At 48.4% G+C, this 21,195-nt stretch overlaps 1 protein-coding gene and 1 long non-coding RNA gene across 2 annotated transcripts in view; one reads left to right on the top strand and one right to left on the bottom strand.

The window, feature by feature from the left end:
* The window catches only part of Batf (basic leucine zipper ATF-like transcription factor), a 30,089-nt gene extending 25,864 nt beyond the window's left edge, over positions 1-4,225 (top strand). Inside the window, exon 3 of the mRNA XM_070029634.1 lies at positions 2,446-4,225. Within this exon, the coding sequence (XP_069885735.1) occupies positions 2,446-2,652 (207 nt within the window). The 3' untranslated portion in view covers positions 2,653-4,225. The remainder of the gene's footprint in view (positions 1-2,445) is intronic.
* Positions 4,226-12,073: 7,848 nt separating this feature from the next.
* On the bottom strand, positions 12,074-20,957 carry LOC138832152 (uncharacterized). The gene is made up of 3 exons (XR_011373517.1): positions 20,887-20,957; positions 15,598-15,733; positions 12,074-12,211 (listed from the first exon to the last, which is right to left on the bottom strand). It is a non-coding gene; the product is annotated as an uncharacterized lncRNA (long non-coding RNA).
* Positions 20,958-21,195: the final 238 nt, after the last annotated feature.

The following is a 21,195-nucleotide window of genomic DNA, read 5'->3' as shown; positions in this document are numbered from 1 at the left end:
CTGAAACCAAGTAGAACTAGAAAAGTCAGACCTGCTCTGCCAGTTAAATAACCAGATTGGTTTTAAAACTGAAATATAATGTATTTGTATTTTCAATGTCATCTCCCCTCCAGTGGTAGGTACTCAATGCTTAGCAATGTTGCTCTGTCTGGTTGCCTTAGGAATGTGAACATTAAAATCATGTCAGAAATTCTTTGGACTCAGCTGGGCACCTGTAGCTCAGGCCTGTAATCATAGCTCCCCAAGAGGCTGAGATCTGAGGATCGTGGTTCAAAGCTAGCCTGGGCAGAAAAGTCCATGAGATTCTTATCTCCAATTAACCAGGAGAAAACTGCAAGTGGCGCTGTGGCACAAAGTGGTAGAGCACTAGCCTTGAGAACAAAAGCTCAGGGACAGCACACAGGCCCTGCGCTTGAGCCCCATGACCTAGAAGAAGGAGAAGGAGAAGGAGAAGGAGAAGGAGAAGAAGGAGAAGAAGGAGAAGAAGGAGAAGAAGGAGAAGAAGGAGAAGAAGGAGAAGAAGAAGAAGAAGAAGAAGAAGAAGAAGAAGAAGAAGAAGAAGAAGAAAAGGAAGAGGAGAAGAAGAAGGAGGAGGAGGAGGAGCAACAACAACAAGAACAATAACAACAACAGCTTTGGACTTTTTGAATTGGGCTCATTTCCAGAGTATAATCTCTGGTGTCTAGATGATGCCTGACTTTGATCTTCCCTGGCTAGCAAGTGTATGATGACCCAGTTAGAGCAGGGAAAATGGCTTCTATGTGTCTACACAGGCTTTAAGTACACTGAAAGTTCACGATCATTGCCCCCTTAGGCAAGGCTTGACTTTCCATGGTTTTACTACCTGCAGTTGGTTTGCAATCTGAAAATATTAAATGGAAAGTTCCAGATATAAACAATCATGGCATTTAAATAATCTTCATTCCATTGTTAAAATTGCTCTTTTATTCTTAATTATTATGTATAATTTATAACATAACTTGGTCTAGCATGTATTGGCTACTACCCAAGATTTTGGAAAGTTTTAGAATTTTCTGGAGAATAAGGGAAGACTACTGTGCTGTGAAATTCACCCTTGGGGGGGGGCCGAGGGGGGTGGATAGAGCCCTTTGGCTGTCCTTGATCCTGTCATATCTATGAGGCCCCTAACTGTGCAAGAATCTAGGAGATGGTGGCCAACCAGCCATGAACTATTTGTAGGAATCAATGTGAACACCTGCTGGTCACTTTCTGTTGGCATATGCTTGCCACTCTCAACACATGGGCACACTTGCAGACTTGTCTGCACACATTCCCATAAAACAGCACATTGATTCATATCCCTTGGTGGGGCTTTTCTTTTCCTGCTACTGGGATTTGAACTCAGAACCTCATGAAATGCTCTGCTTTTTGAGCCCTGTCCCCAGTCCTTTCTTGCTTTGGTTATTTTTCAGCTTCACACTTTTTCCCTAGGCTGGCCTTGAACTCCTATTTATATATCTTCAGCAACTAGGATTACAGGCATGTACCAAGCACCATGCCCAATCCTCACCTTGGTGAGATTTCCTATTATTTGTCCTCACAAAAACTCATATGGAGTTTTGGTCCCCAGTGTCACAGCATGGTGAGGTGGTGGGGTCTTAAGAGGGACTAATGTCTTTCTCACTGTCCAGAGACCGGTTACCAGGAAAGTGGGTTATTACAGAGACAAGCATTTCCCTCCTTACATATGTCTCTTCTGTATTCACCTACCTATGCCTCCATATTTCTACCCTGCATGTGTGAAACACCATGTGGCCGGCCCTCAGCCAGAGGGTAGTTCCATATTCTTGAACCTCCTAAAGAGTGAGCTAGATAAACTTCTATTCTCTATAAAGGACCTGCCTCAGGTATGTTGGTATAGCAATAGAAAATGAACCAAGACTGGTTGAGAAATTGCTGTGTGTGTGTGTGTGTGTGTGTGTGTGTGTGTGTGTGTGTGTGTGTGTGTGTGTGCGTGCATGTGCGTGCGACAGGTCCTGGGGCTTGAACTTAGGGCCTGGGCTTAAACTCAGGGCCTAAGCACTGTCCCTGAGCTTTTTTTTTTTAGGGTAAATCCACTTTCAACTTTTTGATGGTTAATTGGAGATAGGAGTCCCATGGACTTTACTGCTTCAGATGGCTTTGAACCACAATCCTTAGATCTCAGTCTCCTAGGATTATAAGTGTGAGTTACCATCACTGGTCTGAGAAATTATTTTTTATTGGTCAAAACAGCAAAGTTTTGGTCAAAACAGTAAGTTTCATATGGCTCAGCCCAATCTCCATGCATACACATACTGAGACAGTTGCACTTACACACATGCATGGCCATACATGCACATGTGCACACAGGTGCATGAATCTGGCTTCTCCTATACCCCTCCCTGCCCCACTCACCCACAGTGCCATCTTCCCTGATCACTAATGTTGACCGTTCCCTCGCAGGAAAGTGAAGACCTAGAGAAGCAGAACGCCGCTCTGCGCAAGGAGATCAAGCAGCTCACAGAGGAGATGAAATACTTCACGTCAGTGCTGAGCAGCCATGAGCCCCTATGCTCCGTGTTGGCCAGCACCCCCTCGCCCCCAGAGGTGGTGTACAGTGCTCATGCCTTCCACCAGCCCCATGTCAGCTCCCCGCGCTTCCAGCCCTGAGCTTCAGTGGAGGGAACCTGCTCTTCTTGCAGGACCCAAGAGGGACACGCAGACTGTGGCCAGGCTGCCCCATCTGGCTCAGCCCGCTGTCCAGGACTTGATGGCAAAGTCCTGGGCAAGGACTGCATGCAAGGATCGTAGTGGCCAGAGTGGTCAGCAGAGTAGTGCTGGCCCTGGGTAGCTGGACCCCCTGTGGATGGATGCCCACTCCAGACGAACATGAAGCTCAGTGTCCCAGGGGGGCATTGAGGGGCACTGAAGGAGGAGGGCAGACAGGGGATATTTTTCTAAATAAATTTTTTAAAAGAATTCAGGCTGGTCAGACAGCTTCTCAAACCTCTTACCCCAGCTACATTCTAGAAACTCTACATTCTGTGGGGCCGGAGACCTCCCTTCCTTCCCTTTGTCCTTGGCTTCCAATCTCCTGGAGACCACTAATAACTCTGCTTTCCCAAGGTTGGTTCTGTCTATGTAGAAGCCGGGGCCATTTTTAAAGCAACTTCAATGTTTCTCCTAAACAGCTTGATTTTCCTCCCCAGATCCATGCACCACAATGTTCCATTCCTCATTCATTGTCCTGCCCTTTCTAGATCATGAGCTGCTCTTTCACCACTTAGGATGAAGATCCGGTATAAGATGTCATCCAGAGACACAGATGTATTCTGCCAGCTGCTCTGTCCACATAGCCGTTCCCCAGGATGTCCTCCCTGTGCCAGGCTGCAGCCTGGAGATTTGATGGACACAAAAGGCAGGACCTCACAGTCAAGTGCCTTCCTGAAGCCTCTATCTCCCTTAGAGAGAGGTGATATTAAGCACATGACTTTGCTTGGCTCCCTGAAGCCCTCCAGGCTGCCATCCTGGTTCAGGTGATCCTGAGTCCTCTTTGGTTCTTCCAGAGGCTGACACCCTGCCCTGATGCCCACCTGCTCCTTAAAAGTTCCTGATCTGCATGCCTGAGCACCTGCCTGCCTTACCCACACTGTGCTGAGTCACCTGTGGACCAAATAGCAGGGATCATGGTGCCAGGCAGCCCTGTAGGATGACAGGAAAGGAGAAGCCAGCCATTTCCCCATCTGGATGTCCCAGATCACCAGCCCACAGCTCCACCCACTTAAGGCCAGACTTCCCCTCTGACCTTCCACCCATATCTCCTCCACCTGAATAAGGAATCTGTGGGCACCTACATCCTGTGGCCAGTATGAGGAGTCCCTGTACACACACAGAAATGCTGTGGCTCTCCCCTGCCAGGCCACTGCCTGAGCTCTGGCAGGGTGTGGGCCCTGGGCTGAACTGGGGAGAGAGGGCAGCACACCTTCCCTGAGAGCTTGCTTTCCTTCCCACACAGAATTGGGAATCCTAACCACAGCTTTCCCAACAAAATGGCCAGCAGGGGCCCAATTCCAGGACTTGGACTTGGGACTGGGGTGTGTGGTAGAGAGGAACCCTCTTGCTCCCTATAGGGGCTGGGTTTGGGGAGCTAATGCTCTGCCTTGCTCTTTCCACCTTCTGTTACCTTGCAGAGCCAAATCACTTCACATGTTGCATGTGTTAAATAAAATTCATTCTTCTTTCACAGTCTTTTTTTTTTTTTTTTTTTTTTGTGGGTGTTTAGTGCTGGGATGGAACCCAGGGGCCATGTATCAGCTGGGCTAGCGCTCTGCCAATAAGCTATGTCTCAAGCCTCCTCTCCCTTTCAGTCTCTGTGTGTGTGTGTGTCTGTGTGTGTGTATGTGTGTTGGTCCTAGAGCTTGAACCCAGGGCCTGGGCACTGTCCCTGTGCTTTTTTAAGGTTAGCACTTTACTACTTGAGCCGCAACTTCACTTTCGGTTTTCTGGGGGTTGATTGGAGATAAAAGTCTCAATGGACTTTCCTGCCTTTCATGGCTTTGAACTGTGATCCTCAAATCTCAGACTAATGAGGAACTAGAATTACAGATGTGAGCCACTGGTGCCAGCTCTCTCTTTCAGTCTTAAGGCTTTGAGTCCAACTTTCTTAGCAGTCCACCCTGCCAGGGCCTGGTCTTTCATGAGCAGGCTTCCTTCCAGTCAGGGATTTTTCTCCCCACCACTGCTGTAGCACTGTGATTTCCCCCCAGAAACCCCCACCAAGGGCACATGACCTCTACTGCCATCTTCTGAATGACACCCAGGGGCCAACTAGAATCACAGCGCTCACGTGTAAGGTTCCCGTCTCTCAGCAAGGACTTCTCTTCCCCTTTCATTCTCCACTTTCTAATGACCCCCAGGCCAGTTCCACTTCTCCTTTCTGATCAACAGTCTCTGTACTGGAAGCAGCAAAGGGCCAAAGCTGGAGTAGGGGCCAGAGCTGACATTTCTCCACACAAGGAAATCTGAGAGGTAGCCATAAATAGAGACTTGAACTTTGTTATGTTCTTACCCATGAAAGGAATGGCTTTCCCAGGCCACTGGACTCATGTGCAAAGGTCTGTATGCTCAGGCGGGCACTGCAAATCTATGGTTCTCACAGAAGTCAATGGAGAAAGGTGGAGGGTGTGCCTAATTAAGCACTGAGTGCCTAGCTTGCCTTGTCCCATGGTGCCAAGTTGGAATTCAGGTGAAATGATTGTCATATCTCCCAAGTTCTCAGGAAAAGCAAAGTCAGAATATTCCCACATGAAAGATCCCAGTTGTGTTTGTTTTCTAGTGTTGGGTCTGACCGCAGGGCCTACTACATGCTAGGCAAATGCTCTATCACCGAACCACATCCTCCAGCCCACAAGTCTCCCCATTTTTATTTGTTCTTGTTCATGTGTGTGTATGTGTGCTGATACTGGGGCTTGAACGCAGGGCCCGGCTACTGTCCCTGGAGTTTTTTATTTTTATTTTTTAACTCAAGGCTATCACTCTACCACTTGAGTCACAGCTCCAGTTTCTGGCATTTCGGTGGTTCATTGGAGATTAAGGGTCTCTTAGACTTTCCTGTTTGGACTGGCTTCAAACCTTGGTCCTCAGACCTGTCCACTGAGGTGCTAAGATTACATGTGAGAGCCACTGGTGCCCAGGTCCCATTTTTAAAATATTCTGAAGACCGACAAACACATTGCTGGACCAGGGCAGCCTGGGACAAGAATTCAGAAACCACCTACCATACATCTAAATATTTAGACATTATCAATCAAATTTACAAATCAGAAAGAAAACACATTCTCTTTTCCTTGGCAAAGATGACTTCCTCCAGCTTTGAATTTAAGTCTTTAGACACTTCACCTCAGGATTTTCCATCAGTGCCAGGTAGTGAGATAGAAACCACTCTGAGGGTGGTCTGCCTGCCTCTCGTCCCTCCCTGACTCTTCCTTCCGGCCCTACCCGTGGCTCCTAGTTCATGCTGGTAGGCACACCAGACTACAGGGTTGGTCCCATCCATACTCCCCCTCCCCCTCCCCCTCCCCCAGATGGTCAGCCCCCCCATCTCCTTGGCATGCAGAAGTGTCTGGAAAGAGCTAGAGCTACAGCCACACCCTCCCACCCCTCCTGGTGTTGGGGGGGTGGGGGGGGGAGGAATCCAGCATGGTCTAAAAGAAGCCAGGGGTTTCTTTTTTTTTTTTTTTTGTCGGTTGTGGGCTTGAACTCTGGGCCTGGGCGCTGTCCCTTAGCTCTTCAGCTCAAGGCGAGCGCTCTACCACTTGAGCTACAGCGCCACTTCCGGTTTTCTGGTGGTTTATTGGAGATAAGAGTCTCACGGTCTCTCCTGCCCGGGCTGGCTTTGAACCGCGATCCTCAGATCTCAGCCTCCTGAGTAGCTAGGATTACAGGCGTGAGCCACCAGCGCCCGGCTCTAAGCCAGGGGTTTCTAAGCAGAGTATCTCTTTCATCCTAATGACTCCTAACCCCAAGGGAAAGGGTGGAGCCAAAGAAGGGGCTAAGTAAGTACAGAGCAGGGAGGACTCCCTTTTTGCATAAGTCTGGGGGTGACAGCACAGTGGTTGTCCAGTTTGTTACTTTGGGAAAGACCCTCCCCCTCTCCCATGGGGCAAGAAATGGGCACAAAGTAGCCCTGTTGTTGTTATCTATCACCCAGACTTTGAATCTTACAGGTTGTGTTACTCCCTGAGCAAGGAGCAAAGCACCGCCTTACCAGAAAGCTGCTGCTTTCCAGCACTCAGGTTGAGAAGCGTGGGTGGGGAGAAAAGGAGGACAGCATGAGCCCAAAGGTCACACAGAGGCTTGCTGGACCCAGACTTACCAGCAGTGTGTATTAATAACTCCAGCCCATGTGGCGCCCGTGTCACGTCTGTGACTGTGACTTTGTGGTGAAGGACAATGAAGCGCCCTACTTCTTTGGGGGACAGTCAGGCAATCTGCCCCACTCCCTCTACATACGGGTTTCAAAGCTGCTAAGAATTCCAGGTGATGATGGGGCTGGTGGATGAATCAATACACAGCAAAATTTCAGATTCTTCTCTCTCTGGGGGATGGGAGAAGGACTGGCACTGTCGGAGGCTCCTAGGGACACTGAGGTCTAACTGCAAGTAATGAGGAGCAAATGGCGGATTTTAACCTTTGCAGCGAGTATGGAGAGGAGATCACAAATGGAAAAATTGTGTTGGGAAGAAGAGCAGGAGATGGAAGTGGAAAGGGAACAGAAATGATCCCACCTAAAAGTCTTTTAAAGCACTTGTTATAGGATTTGTGTGAATCCCCTTCTAGAAAAATAAAATAAAGCCTTGATCATGGTCTGAATAATACATTGATTTTGGAGGGTTGAGTCCAGGGAGCACCGTGGCTGCTCAAGTCTGGCTGTATTATCTCATCCTTGAATCCAGGTTAGAAGCCATGTCAGGGGCTGATGGGTGCCTTCCAAAGCCATTGTTTCTCTCATTTTAATGGCAATGTACCATGATGGGGGAGGGGGGGAGATCTCCCTGGCTGCCTTGCCCCTAGGGATGACCATGTGATAGTTCTGACCAATGAGATTTAAGCAGCAACTGCTAGGAAGGGCTTATGGGAAAGCTCTCTAAGAGGTGAGGCTATCTCCATGGGTACATACCCTTCCGGTTTTGCTTTTCCTTCTTTCTGCCTAGAAGGTGGTTAGGATACTGCAGGTGGGGCAGCCATCTTGGGTCCAGGACCAAACTATGTATACAAAAGAGGTGGAGAGATTCTAGGTCTGTGTTGGTGCTGCAGAGATGTGACCAAGATACTAGCTCCAGACAGCCTGCTTCACTTCTTCATAGTGGAAGAGAGTCTGTTTGGCCACACTACTATAAGTTGGGTTTTCTATTCCGTGCGGCCTAATATAGAAACCAGAGAGGTAAACAATCAAACAAGAGGGGGCTGGGAAGGTGGCTCAGTGGTAGAGCACTTGCCTTGCATGCCTGAGGCCCAGCACCACATAAGCAAAAAGAAAAAAAGCCAGAAGTGGTGCTGTGGCTCAAGTGGTAGAGCACTAGCTTTGAGCTGAAGAGCTGAGGGACAGTGCCCAGGCCCAGAGTTCAGGCCCCACGACTGGACCCAAAAACAACAACAACAAAAAAAAAAAACCCCACAATCAAACAAGGAATTTAAGCCCCAACTCAGACAATATCGGCAAGGGCAAGGAGATAGTCTCAATTGTTTCAACCTGGGGAAGAGCTGCACCTGGCAACGATGGGTTGGTACCGATGGGTGCCCATCCTCCACAACAGAGCCTGTTTAGCTTCCTGTCATTTCATTTATTATTATTATTATTGTATATTAATTGTACCAAGGGTTTTCACCATGGTATTTCAGACATACATATATTAATTAGCCTAAACGTCTCTATTGTTTTGTCTTCCCCCACCCCCACAAATCTCTATGAATCAACAGCTCCTCATTGAAATTCCTTATGCCATTTTCATACATGGCTGCTAAATGTTTCAAAAGTATTCACCCTTCAAGCTAGGTGCTGGTGGCTCCCAACTGTAATTCTAGCTACTCAAGAAGCTGAGAACTGGGGATTGTTTGAAGGCAGCCCAGGCAGGAAAGTTTGTGAGACTCTTTTTTTTTTTTTTTTTTTTTTGGGGGGGGGTCCGGTTGTGGGCCTGGGTGCTATCCCTCAGCTCTTCAGCTCAAAGCTAGCGCTCTATCACTTGAGCCACAGTGCCACTTCCGGCTTTTTTCTTTTTGCTTATGTGGTGCTGAGGAATCGAACCCAGGGCCTCAGTCATGCAAGGCAAGCGCTCTACCACTGAGCCACCTTCCCAGCCCTTGTGAGACTCTTAACTCCAATTTACCACTAAAAGGCCAGACATGAGGCTGTGGCTCAGGTGGTATAGTTTCAGCCTTGAGTGGAAACAAAAAGCTAAGAGACAGCGCTCAGGCCTTTGGCCCAGCCAATCAGGCTCTTCCCTGGGACTTTGGCTTTTCAAGAGAAAGACTTCAAAGGCAATTGGAGTCCCTGTCCACCAGCTGTGAATTCCCGGTGAGAGAGAAGTCCTGGTTTCTGAGCCACTTTCTCCATCCTTCCTTGTTTCCTCTCAGCCACATGCTATCCTTCCAGTGTATACGTTTCCTGCTCAAGTCAGCCAGAGTAAGCTGCCATTGTGAAACCAAAAAGTGATGAATCATATCTGGGTTTCCCAAGGATGTAGGGCTCAGATATGAATTCTCAAGGGCTCCCTGACAGGATTCTGGGACACCTGTGATCTGTCAGAAACAAGGCCTTCATCCAGACCTGCACCAGCCTCAGAAGCCGCTGGCTTGGATACGACACATTGCTGCTGCTGCTGCTGCTGCTGCAAAGAACTCAGGTTCTTATTTGAAAACTACCACTGAGAGCTGCAGCTCGGCTACCAGCTTGGCCCTGTCCCTGCCAGTCCTGCTGTGGTTTAGACATTGGTTTAGGTGGGTGTCCTCCAGAGGTTCGTGATGGAAGGCTTTGTATCCAGAGTGGTGTTCTTGGGAGGTGCTGAGACCTTTAGGAACGGGGCCTGGTGGAAGGCTCTCAGGTGAGTGGGGGCTGAGTTTTCAAAGGGGATGGTAGAACTCCCACTGTATCTCCTCACTTTCTGCTTTCTGCGCTCAAGGTGTGACTGCCCACTCTGCCATATGTTCCCACCATTGCAGCCCACCACCCTCATCCAGGCCCAAATCAAAGGGCCCATCTGATCTTGAATTTGAACCCACTTACTTCACAAGTATCCTGTCTCAGGTTATTTTGTTATGGTAACACAAAGCTGACAAATACACCAGTCCATCCCCTTGGGACCAATATTCAAAATTCAGTCCAAGCACCAGCCAATCAGAACAGACTACAGTAGGTTTGGGCTGGCTATTACATTGCTCAGGAGGATTGAGTTGGGGCCACTGGAGTAGAGGCTGTGGACAAGCCAGAATGGAAATAATGTTCTCACAATCAGGTCAGTTGCACTGTGTGGACATCCTAGGCACCTGGGGACTGTGAGTGCCTTGCAAGGAGGGGCCCTCCTCTCCATGTGTTTTTACAACACTGCTTTCCTCTCTCTCCCTTTGCTTCCTTGCCTAGTCAAGGGCTTTGCAGAGAGCAGGTTGTTCACAGGTATTTGTAAATAAAAGTCCTTACGCAGGAGGGGAAAAAAGTGAAAAGGAAAGAAGAGATGGGAGGAGGGGAGGGAAGAGGATTTACTCTTAAAAAATCTCACTGTGCACCAGTGGCTCACTCTTGTAATCCTAGCCACTCAGGAGGCTGAGATCTGAGGACCAGGGTTCAAAGCCAGCCTGGGCAGGAAAGTCTATGAGACTCTTATGTCCAATTAACCACCAGAAAATTGGTAGTAGTGTTCTAGCTTAAATTGGTAGAGTGCTAGCCTTGAGCAAAAGAGCTCAGAGATAGTGCCGAGGCCCTGAGTTCAAGCCCCACAATAACAACAACAACAACAACAACAACAAAATCTCACTATGGACTGTTTCCTGCCTTCTCACTTCCCCATGCCAAGTGTTTATCTTTGTGCTCAAATATAAATAATTTGTGTTTCCTTTAGGAATTGGGAGTGACTCCTGATAGAAAAAAATGAGTGAAAAATGATGTTTATATAATATGGAGGAAGAAGGGAACTGTGCAGGCAGGGAAGGGATAGATGAGAGAGATTGGCGTTGATTCCTTACCACGTTTTCTGCTCAATATTGTTTTGGACACTATTGTTATCCTCACCTTACAGATAAAGAAACTGACCCAAAAGAGAGTAAATGGCTTGTCTTAATAAGAATCAAACCTGTTTCTTCTGCCTGCCAGTAGGAACTGTACCACCAAGCTTGAGGACAAATGTCTCAAGATTACAACTAGAGCCCCAGAGACCCTGGGCTAGCACTGCCCCCTAGGGGCAAAAATAGAGAATGGCAGAGACCGATTTCCCAGTTTCTGCTGCAGGTTCAATCACTTCCCAGCTTGAGAGAAAACTGAACCCTGTGTGTTCTCCAGCTGCAGCCAAGCATTGCTTGTTCTGGCTGAAGCTTGGATGTAGAGCTTTGACCTTCAGATGTAACTGGTATCTCTTTGGGCTTCCTCATAGACAAGTGAGTGAATGAATGAATGAATGAATGAATGAATGGTGATTCAAATGTCCCTAGGGTGAGGACCAATTTGGTTCTCACATCCCCTTTTAGGGTAAGACCTCTGCCTACCATGGGGTCCTTTCCACCCTCATCCCTCAAGCAACAACTGAAGTAGGGCCAAGTGGACATCTTGGCCACATGGTGGATGGTAGGATCTGGCATCTTGTCTTTATGGTGGGAGAAGGTAAAGTTCCCACCTCCCAGGTGATGGATGTGCCTGAATCCCTGGAGGCAGGGGCAAGCACTTGGCTGATAGATTACTGAACCTGTCAGTCCAGTGCCTGAGACTTGGAATTTCCTGTGACCCTGCCACCTTCCCTGACCCTTTTTAGGCCCCAACCAGCACATGTGTCTGTATTATGATGCTGTACCATGTGTCTCCATGTTTCTTCCTCATCTCCTGTCTCCTGGCTATTCTCCGGTCACCATGACATCCCACGATTGGTTTGTTGGTATTATTATATTTTACTTCTCTATCCTGTTTCCTAACTGTGTTAAGTATATTTGTGGGCTGCAGGCCTTTGTGACAATTGGCTGCCTGCAGACTGCTAATGTTCCAATAAAGACTCCAAGATTTGATCTTTTAAAAGGTGGCTTCTCCATCTTCTCACCTTACAACACAACTAGCTAGCTCGCAGGTACTTTGTGAAGCAACTGCATGTATTGTCATCCAGAGTCCAAAGAGATGCCCAGCCTCTCTGTGTTCACAGAGCAGGGACTGAACCCTTGATGGTCAGACTGCAAGACAAGTGTACCTGCTCCCTCCCTCCCAGCCTCAACCTGTTTTGTCAGCCTAGGCATCCAGACACAATGACTCAAGAATCATTGTGGGCCAAGGGGCGAACGGCCTGTGTCAGCACATTGACTCTCCTGACCTTTATGATGGCGAGGTGTCACCTCAGTTCTGAAACACATGGCTGCCGGGTGCTTTCAGTCTCAACTGAAATAAGGACATGATAGATGGGCAGATAAGCTGAAGCACTTCCCACTTCCTGTCCTTTCTACAGCTCCTTCTGGCTCTTCTTTTTTCTCCCAAATCCAAGTTACACTGAAATACAGAAACCAAGGGTTAAATTGCCTTTTCGATTTGATTCCTGGCATCTTGTTCCATCTGGAGGGAGAACCAAGGGTTCTCTCCTAGAAAGCAGCACGCCTCCACAAACTAAGGCCTCGCTCTGCCCCAAACTAACCTACTAACTTCTCAGTCTAGTCTTAAAAGGTTACCTCTAAAGTACAGAAGTTGTACCAAGAAACACACGCTATGGTATGACAGTACGTGCTATATAAACCGGTTGCTCTAGGTGACAGGATAAACACTGCCTACCTAGTAGGGCAGATGCCCGCCATCTATCCAAGGGAGATCCTTTTGACCTAAAATAGGTAGATGAGCGATTTAAATATGTAGATGAGTAATCCAAATATATAGATGGGCAATCTAAATATATAGATGAGCAAACTAAACCAGGAATGATGATCTTTCTTTTTTTTCTTTCCTTTTCTTTGTCTCTTTTTTCTTTAGTTCTTTCTTTTTTCTTTCTTTCTTCGTCCTTCTCCTCCTCTTCCCCTTCTTTCTTTCTCTCTCTTTCTTAATAATATTTAAAGTACTATTCTTTTTTTTTCCTTTTTTTTGTCGGTCGTGGAGCTTGAACTCTGGGCCTGGGCTGTCCTTCAGCTCTTCAGCTCAAGGCTAGTGCTCTTACCACTTGAGCCACAGCACCACTTCTGGTTTTCTGGTGGTTAATTGATAAGAGTCTCACAGACTTTCCTGCCTGGGCTGACTTTAAACTGTGATCCTCAGATCTCAGCCTCCTAAGTAACTAGGATTATAGGCATGAGCCACAAGCCCTGGGCTACTATTCTTTTTAAATTATACATTAAAATGTTCTTTGACAAAGTATTTGTACAAGGTCAATCATATGCCCTCTGAGGGCTGTGTGTGGAGGATCAAGGATTGTAGATAAAAAAAAAATAGGATAATTTCATTTCAACCAACAAGCTAGGCACAGTGGTACCTATCTATGATCTCAGCTGTGCAGGAGGCAGGTACACCAGGATCAAAATCTGAGGCTATTCAAACCCTATCTGAAAAGTAACTTGGGCAAAAAGGACTCAAGTGCAAGAGAAACTGCCCAACAAGTTTGATCCCAAAGGCATGAGGACCACCGCCCCCATGCACACACACATGGTCCTAAGAAAACAGACAACCACTTTCATGTTTTGTTGGATGCCTGGATCCCTACTTCTGGAACTCTATCAGAAGTGTAAAATTAAAATCAAAATACACATGCTGTTAGTAAGAACAGTTCATCATGTCAGCCATTTACATGTAGACAGAATTTGTGCTTGCTCCTTCCCCAGAGGTCTTTTCTATTATTAGTCACAGCAGGATAGAAAGGGCATTTGAGCTAGTCTAAAGGAAGTGAATGGAGAGGTCCAAGATGGGGTGATAATGAGCCACAGCCAAATCAACACAGTGATTTCATTGATGCCAATGGTAGTTTAGTCAGTTGTGTTGTTTGCCTCAAGAGCAAATTATGGCCAGTGGCTCACACCTGTAATTCTAGCTACTCAGGGGGCTGAGAGCTGAGGATCATGATTCAAAGCCAGCCTAGGCAGACAAATCCGTAAGACTCTTACTTATTTACAGTTAAATGGTAGAGTGTCAGCCATGAATGAGGAAAAGCCCAGCAAGAGTAAGAGGTCCTGAGTCTAAGCCTTCAACTTGTACCAGAAAGGAAGGAAGGAAGGAAGGATGAAAGAGGAAAGGAGAGGAGAAGAAGGGGAGGGAGGAGAGGTGAGAAGAGGGGAGGGAAGGAGAGAAAAGGAGCAGGGACCATAATAGCCATCCTGGTGATCTGAGCTTTGGGGAGGGGAGAGGGTAGCCTGGAAGGGGAAGAGGGCTGCTGGGAGGGAGGAGGGTGGTCTTGGAAGCAGAGGAGAGTCTGAGAGGCTCTCTGAGGTATGGGATGGAGCTGTATTTGAGGTTGAGTGCAGAGGCAGGTACAGAGGAGGAAGGAGGGAGGAGGAAGGAGGAGGGAGGAGGATGGAGGAGTACCTACCCAGTATGGCTGTGAAGCTGCACACACTCCATCCCCCTGGCTGGAGGGGCATAGAACAGCATCCATGTGACTAAAGAGAGGGTCCCCACCTCTTCCTAACCTTCCCATGTCCCAAAGGCTGCTGCAGCAGTGAACACTGGGGCACACAACCTGTCAGCACCTCCGCCCATGCCTCTGGTCAGCTTCTTCTGGAAACTGAGGCAGCTTCCTGCCTGCTCCCCGTTCACTCCCACTGGACAGCCAGAGTGAGGCTGTCACAGCACAAGCTCACAACAATGCTTCTGTGGTACAACCTCTAGTTTCCAGCCTCACTTGGAGGCCAAGTCCTCACTAGAGCTCCCAAGCCCCCGCTCACAAGCTCTCCACACTAATCTCCTCACTAGACCTGAAACATATCAAACTTTCTCCCACCCCAAGGCCTTTGCATTTGCAGTTTCCTGAGTTTGGACATTCTTGACCCAGATATCCACAGGGCCTGGTTCCTTACTCCTGTTCAAACATCCCTTTCTTGGCCATCTTCTCTAACTACCATTTCCCTCTGTATCTTGCTATCCTATGACATATAGACACATTTGTCCAGTGATTGTCATCTCCATGGGCTTCTAAGGCTTGGGACCTTGTCACCTGCTTCCCACTGGACCCCCTGGACTTGTGGCAATGCTGGACACACAATGAGACTCTTCAGTGTTGGTTGAATGAATGAATGGGCTTCATAGTCCCCTGTCTTCCCCATCCTTATATCAGCCATTTCAGCACAGATTATTGCTGATACCCCAAATCGGCCCAGTTCACTGGTCAGAAGAATGCATGCTGGGACTTGAACCCATGGCACTGTATTTTCACTTGACTTTTTCACTCAAGGCTGGGGCTCTACCACTGGAGCCACACCTCCACTTCTAGCTTTCTGATGGTTAACTTGAGATAAGAATCTCACAGATTTTCCTGTCTGGGCTGGCTTCAAGCCATGATCCTCAGATCTCAGCCTCCTGAATAGGTAAGATTACAGGTATGAGCCATTCGTGCCCAGACAGAAGCAGGCTTTAGACAGCGGGGAGATGGTGGAAAGGACCAGTCTTGCAAAGGGAGTGTGTGTCTGTGACACAGAGGTACGTGGGTGCAGGGACATGGGGACAAACTGAGTCCTGGCTGGGTACTGAGACTGTGGGGAGACAGAAACAAGTGGTGTCAGAAGTTCCATGCTGTGGTTACCCCATTCACAGGCAGAGCTTAGCAGCACAAAGGATGGCATGACGCACATTGCTGTGCTGTGGGCCGGAAGCAGATTTTCTAGTCAATGCCCATTCCCCTAATTCGGTCAGCACCAGTGTGCCACATCCCCACCTCGGATGCCAGGACCCTGCCCAGTGCTCTTTACCTAACCGATACCCAAGACTCATCCATATTTATCGGGTGCAGCCTGGCATTTCTGATTGGCGTAATTGGCATTTCCATGAGCTCAGACATCGGTCATTTCTTTGTGGCAGGACATTCAGCATCTGCTCACAGTGCTCCTGTGGTGTAGAGAACATTCCATTACTCCTAGCCAGCGCATCTTGGACCCACCAGCCTCTGTCCCTCCATCCTGCCCCCTCAGCTCTTGAATGCCCCTATTTTTTTTTTTTTTAAAGAAAACTAGAGCTGGGCACCAGTGGCTCACGCCCATAAACTTAGCTACTCAGCAGTCTGAGATCTGAGGAGTGCAGTTCAAAGCCAGCCAGGGTAGGAAAGTCTGTGAGATTCTTAACTCCAATTAGCCACCAGAAAACCAGAAGTGGCACTAGCCGAGGGACAGTGCCCAGGGGCCCAGTGACCAACAAGAATAAGAGAGAGAGAGAGAGAGAGAGAGAGAGAGAGAGAGAGAGGAAGGGAGGGAGGGAGGGAGGGAGGAAGGAAGGAAGGAAGGAAGGAAGGAAGGAAGGAAGGAAGGAAGGAAGGAAGGAAACTAGGAGGTGTGGAGGACCAAGCAAAGAGAAACCTGGGTCTGGAGGCCAGACTGCATGCAGAGGTCACCCCGGAGGGCAGAGGGATGCCCCTGCGGATGTGGGATCCATGTCCCAGAAGGTTGACAGAGGAGAGAAGGAGGTCACAGGAAGAGAGGCCATAGGCCACTGGGAATCACTGAGACAGGAGGGGGAAAGAAGGCTGTAGCCTCAGAGGGAGTGCAGGGCCTGGTGGTGCTGTGGCGCTGAGGTGAGGTGGGGCTGAGGTTGAGGACAGAGCTAGAGGTAACCGGAGTGGACACCAGGGAAGTAGGGCCTGGAGGAGTCACAGTAAAATCAATGAATTCAGCTGGACACTGGTGGTGCCTGCCTGTAATCTTAGCTACTCTGGAGGTGGTTTGAAGTCAGCCTGGGCAGGAAAGTCTGTGAGACTCTTATCTTCAATTAATTACCAAAAAAGCTGGAAGTGGAGCTGTGGCTAAATAGTAGAGCCCCTAGTCTTGAGCAAAAGAAGCTCAGAGATAGCTTCCCTGAGTTCAGGTCCCAGGACCTGAACAATACAAGCATGAGGGAGTTCAGGGAAGGGGTGTTGAGGACTGGGCTACAACCAAGGCCATAAAGATTCAAGGTGTGGTACTCAGCTTTCTGTTTCTGTAACAAAAATATCTGAGATAAATAACTTATGGAGAGGAAAGGTTGAGCTGGAGGCATGATTCAAATAGTAGAGCACCTGCCCAGCAAGTATAAGGCCCCGAATCCAACCCCCAGTGCCACTGAGAGAGAAACAGAGACAGAGACAGACACACACACACAGAGACACACAAAGGCACAGAGCACTGACAGAGGCAGAGAGACAGAGACAGAGAGACCATACCATCTTTGGGCTCATAATTCTGAAGGTTTCCATGGTCGGTTAGCCTTATTGCTTTTGGGTCTGTAGTACTATATCTTACCCTGGCAGGGGGTGCAAGGAGTGTTTTTGACAGAGCAAAAGCTGCTCTGGTTCTGGAGGGACAGTTAAAGACAGGTTAGGGGCGGGGTGGGAGGTATGGGGAGGGAAGGAGGGAAGAAGAAGGAAAGCAAGGGATAAAGAAAAAAGTAGAGGCAGGAGGACCTAAAGGAGGAAGAGAGAGGAAGGGCCTGGGTCCTATCATCCCTCAAGGGCACAAATCACTAACCAGAGCTCCCCCTAGACCCTGACTCTTAAAGCTTCCACCATTTCCTCAGCACACCAAGCTTCCTTTCACATGTAGGCCTTTGTGGGACATTGCAGATCCAAACTACAGCACTACAGCAGACGAGGAGGAAGGCAGAGATGGAGGCAGGGTTGCTGCGGAAGGACCACAGGGGTGGGCCAGACATGGGCTTGGAGGGGGAAGGGTAGGTCTGGGGGAAGTTGGCTTCCTGTCCTGCCTGTCCCATTGGGACTGGACAGTGTGTTTGTTGGTTTTTCTGGGCAGCATCCTGAGTCACCCACATGCCACCTGAAATCAACTCACCTAACAGTAATATTCAAACTGCTGCTAAGAAGACAAGGAAGTCAGTTAGTCCAGGACTTTGTGAGTCACAAGCAAGAGACATGTGATGGAATAAGAAATAAGCAGAAGAAGAAACAGAAGAAACAGAAGAAGCAGAAGAAACAGAAGAAACAGAGATGTGCAAAAGTGAAAAACAATGGCAAAGACATGAAGCTGCATCTGGATGCTAGAGAATCACAGCGATTGCTGCGTGAGAGCTGTCAGGGGCAGCATCGGCCCCTTCCATGGGGATGTTCCTGAGTTGCCATGGTAACAGGATGGTCCTTATGAAGTTGGGTGAAGCCACCAGGCACTCAGAGGGTAAGGAGCGAGCTTCCGAACTCACTTCTCAGGGTCCATGAATCTCAGTGTTCACCTAAGGGTAGAGGTTCCGCTCACCTCTCTTTCTGGGACCCACCCTCCTTACTCCAGTAAGACTCTGTTAGTGAAACAGAGTCCATGCTCAGCCCTACGGCCTAGAGGCATGATGCCAAGCAGGGAACGACATGAGGAATTCAAGACTTAACTGCTTTCCATAACATTTGCTTACCAGCCTTTCAAGAGAGTTCCCACTAAATCTGAAGTAGGTTCTCTGGCTTGCACATAGCAGTGGCTGGAGTAGCATAGGGCAGAGTGGAAGGTGGGATAAAGGAGGAGTAATAGAATGCAGGCCTTCAGATACGGCACTTGGCCTATCCAACTTTATTCCCTCCATGTAAGGGGCTTTTGTTTGTTTGTTTTGCCAGACCTAGAGCTTGAACTCAGGGCCTGGGCTAGCACTCTACCTGTTGAGCCACACCACCACTTCTGGCTTTTTCTGTGTATATGGTACACAGGACTCGAACCCAGAGCTTCATGCTAGGCAAGCACTCTACCACTAAGCCATGGAGTCCCTGCTTCCTCTAGGTGAGGTTTTAAGCTTGAGGTTATTAGTTCATCCCCAGGCCCTCTACCCTCTGCCCAGCAGATTCTTTGGAAACTCGGGCAGGACAGCTCAGTCTCTTTACGGTAACCTGTGCACTCCCTCCTTAGTCCAAGTCCAGACACCACCATTACCAGCCCACTTTCTCCATCTTGGCACTGTCCACGTTCAGTTCACAAACTCCATTCTCCCCTGGGTGGACCTCAGCAGCCCCCAGTGGGTATCTCAGTCCCCACCACATCCGAAATTCTCTGCAAAGCAACCAGAGTGATCTTTATAAGGAAAAAATCTGATGGCATCTCTCATCTGTTTGAAACCTCCATGGTTCCCGTTGCTCTTAGGATAATGTTTTAGCAAACTCCCTTGTATATGAATGATTTCCTGTACCTCCTAGCACCACCACACATTTCCTACTTTCACTCTTTTCCAGCTACACTGCTCCTTAAAAGACCCCAGCTCCTTTCTTGGGTCAAGGCCTTTGCACATTCTATTTCTTCTGTAGAAAAGCTCTTTCTCAAGCCTGGCGCCTGTGACTCACACCTACAATCCTAGCTACTCAGGAGCCTGAGATCTAAGGATCTCTGATCAAAGCCAGCTCAGGCAGGAAAGTTCATGAGACTCTTATCTCCAATTAACCACTAGAAAACCAGAAGTGGTACTGTGGCTCAAAGTGGTAGAGCACTAGCCTTGCGTGAAAGAGCTCGGGGCAGAACCCAGGTCCCAAGTTCAGGCTCCACAATCAATTTAAAAAAAAAAAAAAGCTCTTTCTCTTTTGCCAAATTAGGTACTGCTCTTTCTTCTGATCTGGCACATCTATTTTTCTTTACAAATAACCATTGGGAGTGCTTGATTGACATTTCTCTTCTACCTAGACTATACACTCCCTGAGGGCAAGCAGGGACCTTTGTCTGTTCTACTCACCACTGGATCCTCCACACCCGCTCAGCATCCCCATGTCTCTGAGAAATGTCTCTGCATCTCGCCTTGTCAATCCATGAACCAGCATGGACTTCTACCATGGCATTTGCTGGGTCACTGGTGATCTGCCCCCATATCAATCTCATCACTACTTGTAGATTCCCAGAGAGCAAGAACACTGTCTTCTAGAGCAATGCCTGACTTGTGACTAACCGGGAGAGTGAATGAATGAATGAATGAATGAACAATAGACAACTCTATGATTGTTCCCTGAGCTTGGGTTTTATCCCAAGTAAGCCAAGGGGCAGCACTTGGTGATTTGGTCTGTCTGGTCTCCAACCCCGTGGCTTCAGCTTCACAGAGCCCTGCCCCTGCCTTACCAGCACCTCTCTCCCAGTCATGCCCTGTGCCTTTGACTGTTGCCCCGGCAATCCACAAGTCTAGTTACACTTGCTTCCTCTATTTCATTATGCAAAGAGGGTCTCACACCCCTGGGCTTATGCAAACACACCATTTTAGTAGAGCCTTCCTCTTTGACTCATGGTTTGGTTAGTGTTTTCTCATATCTGTAGGGGAGCAATGTTTTTGTTTTCTAATCATTAAGAAGTAGTTACAAGCTCTAAAAGATATGAAGAATGACCTAGTGGTCACTCAAGTATGTACTACTGAAGAAATAAAACAAGACTCTGGGCCATGGGAAGGTCAGGCTATCAGAGGCCTTCACATGCATGTGTACTCATGTCCTTCCCTGAACTGGGACACTGACTCCAAACCATGCATCCCAACAGAGCCTGGTGGCCACCTGGCCAGATTAGATGTCTTCATCCTGAAGTCTCTCTGCCTAGAGCATGCCTACTCTTCTCTGGAGCTTCAGCAGGTCCTAGGCAGGCACTGGCATATCTCTTCAAGGATTGACTCAGAGGACGCCTCTGCTGAGAGGACCCTGTCGGGAAGAACCCCCAGAACCTTGCCTTGCACAAGATCGCTCTCCCAGTGATGGCCCACAGGTCTTGTGAGGGCTGGTAGGGCAGCCCAGATACCATGGTAGGTCTCATAAAGAGAAAGGAAGGTGGAAGAAAGGGAGGGAGAAAGGAAAACAGAGAAGGAGGGAGGAAAGGAGAGAAGAGGAGGAGGAGGAAGGAAGGAAACGATGGAGGGATGGAAGGAAGGAGAGAAGGGGGGAGGAAACAGGAGAATCCTAAATAAGCAGCCATGCTTGTTTGAGGCCATCTAGAGGGAGCTCCTCTAGGAAGCAAGCCAAGAAGTCAGTCCATTCAGTCCTTTGTATTTCTTCTGTGGGCCAGTCATGGAGCTAAGGCTGGGTTAGACTATGCAAAGATCATGATTCATAAGCATGAAGTGCTCACAAGAAGTGGATGGCTTGAAGTCAATAGACATTTGCGATCCAGATGCCTACACAGGATGGGGAAGAAGCCTCTGACTCATGCTTAGGACTTGGGGGAAGGCTTCCCAGAGGAGGTGACACTTGTCCTACATTGTGAGGCATGGCACACACAAGGCATTCTGGGTTCACAATGCTGGTGGGGAGCTACAGGTGGTTCAACCTATCTAGAACAGTGATGAGAGATGTACCCAGAGGGACATCACAATGGCCTTGGGTGCTGAGCTAAGGAGTGTGAGGAGTTGGAGCACTGAAAGCCACTGCAGGTAGGGGT

Source organism: Dipodomys merriami, unplaced genomic scaffold (assembly GCF_024711535.1).
Source record: "Dipodomys merriami isolate MVZ:Mamm:240054 unplaced genomic scaffold, mDipMer1.0.p SCAF_1, whole genome shotgun sequence".
Classification (NCBI taxonomy): Eukaryota; Metazoa; Chordata; class Mammalia; order Rodentia; family Heteromyidae; genus Dipodomys; species Dipodomys merriami.
Note: the sequence above shows the minus strand (reverse complement) of the source record. Positions and strands in the feature narration are given on the sequence as shown.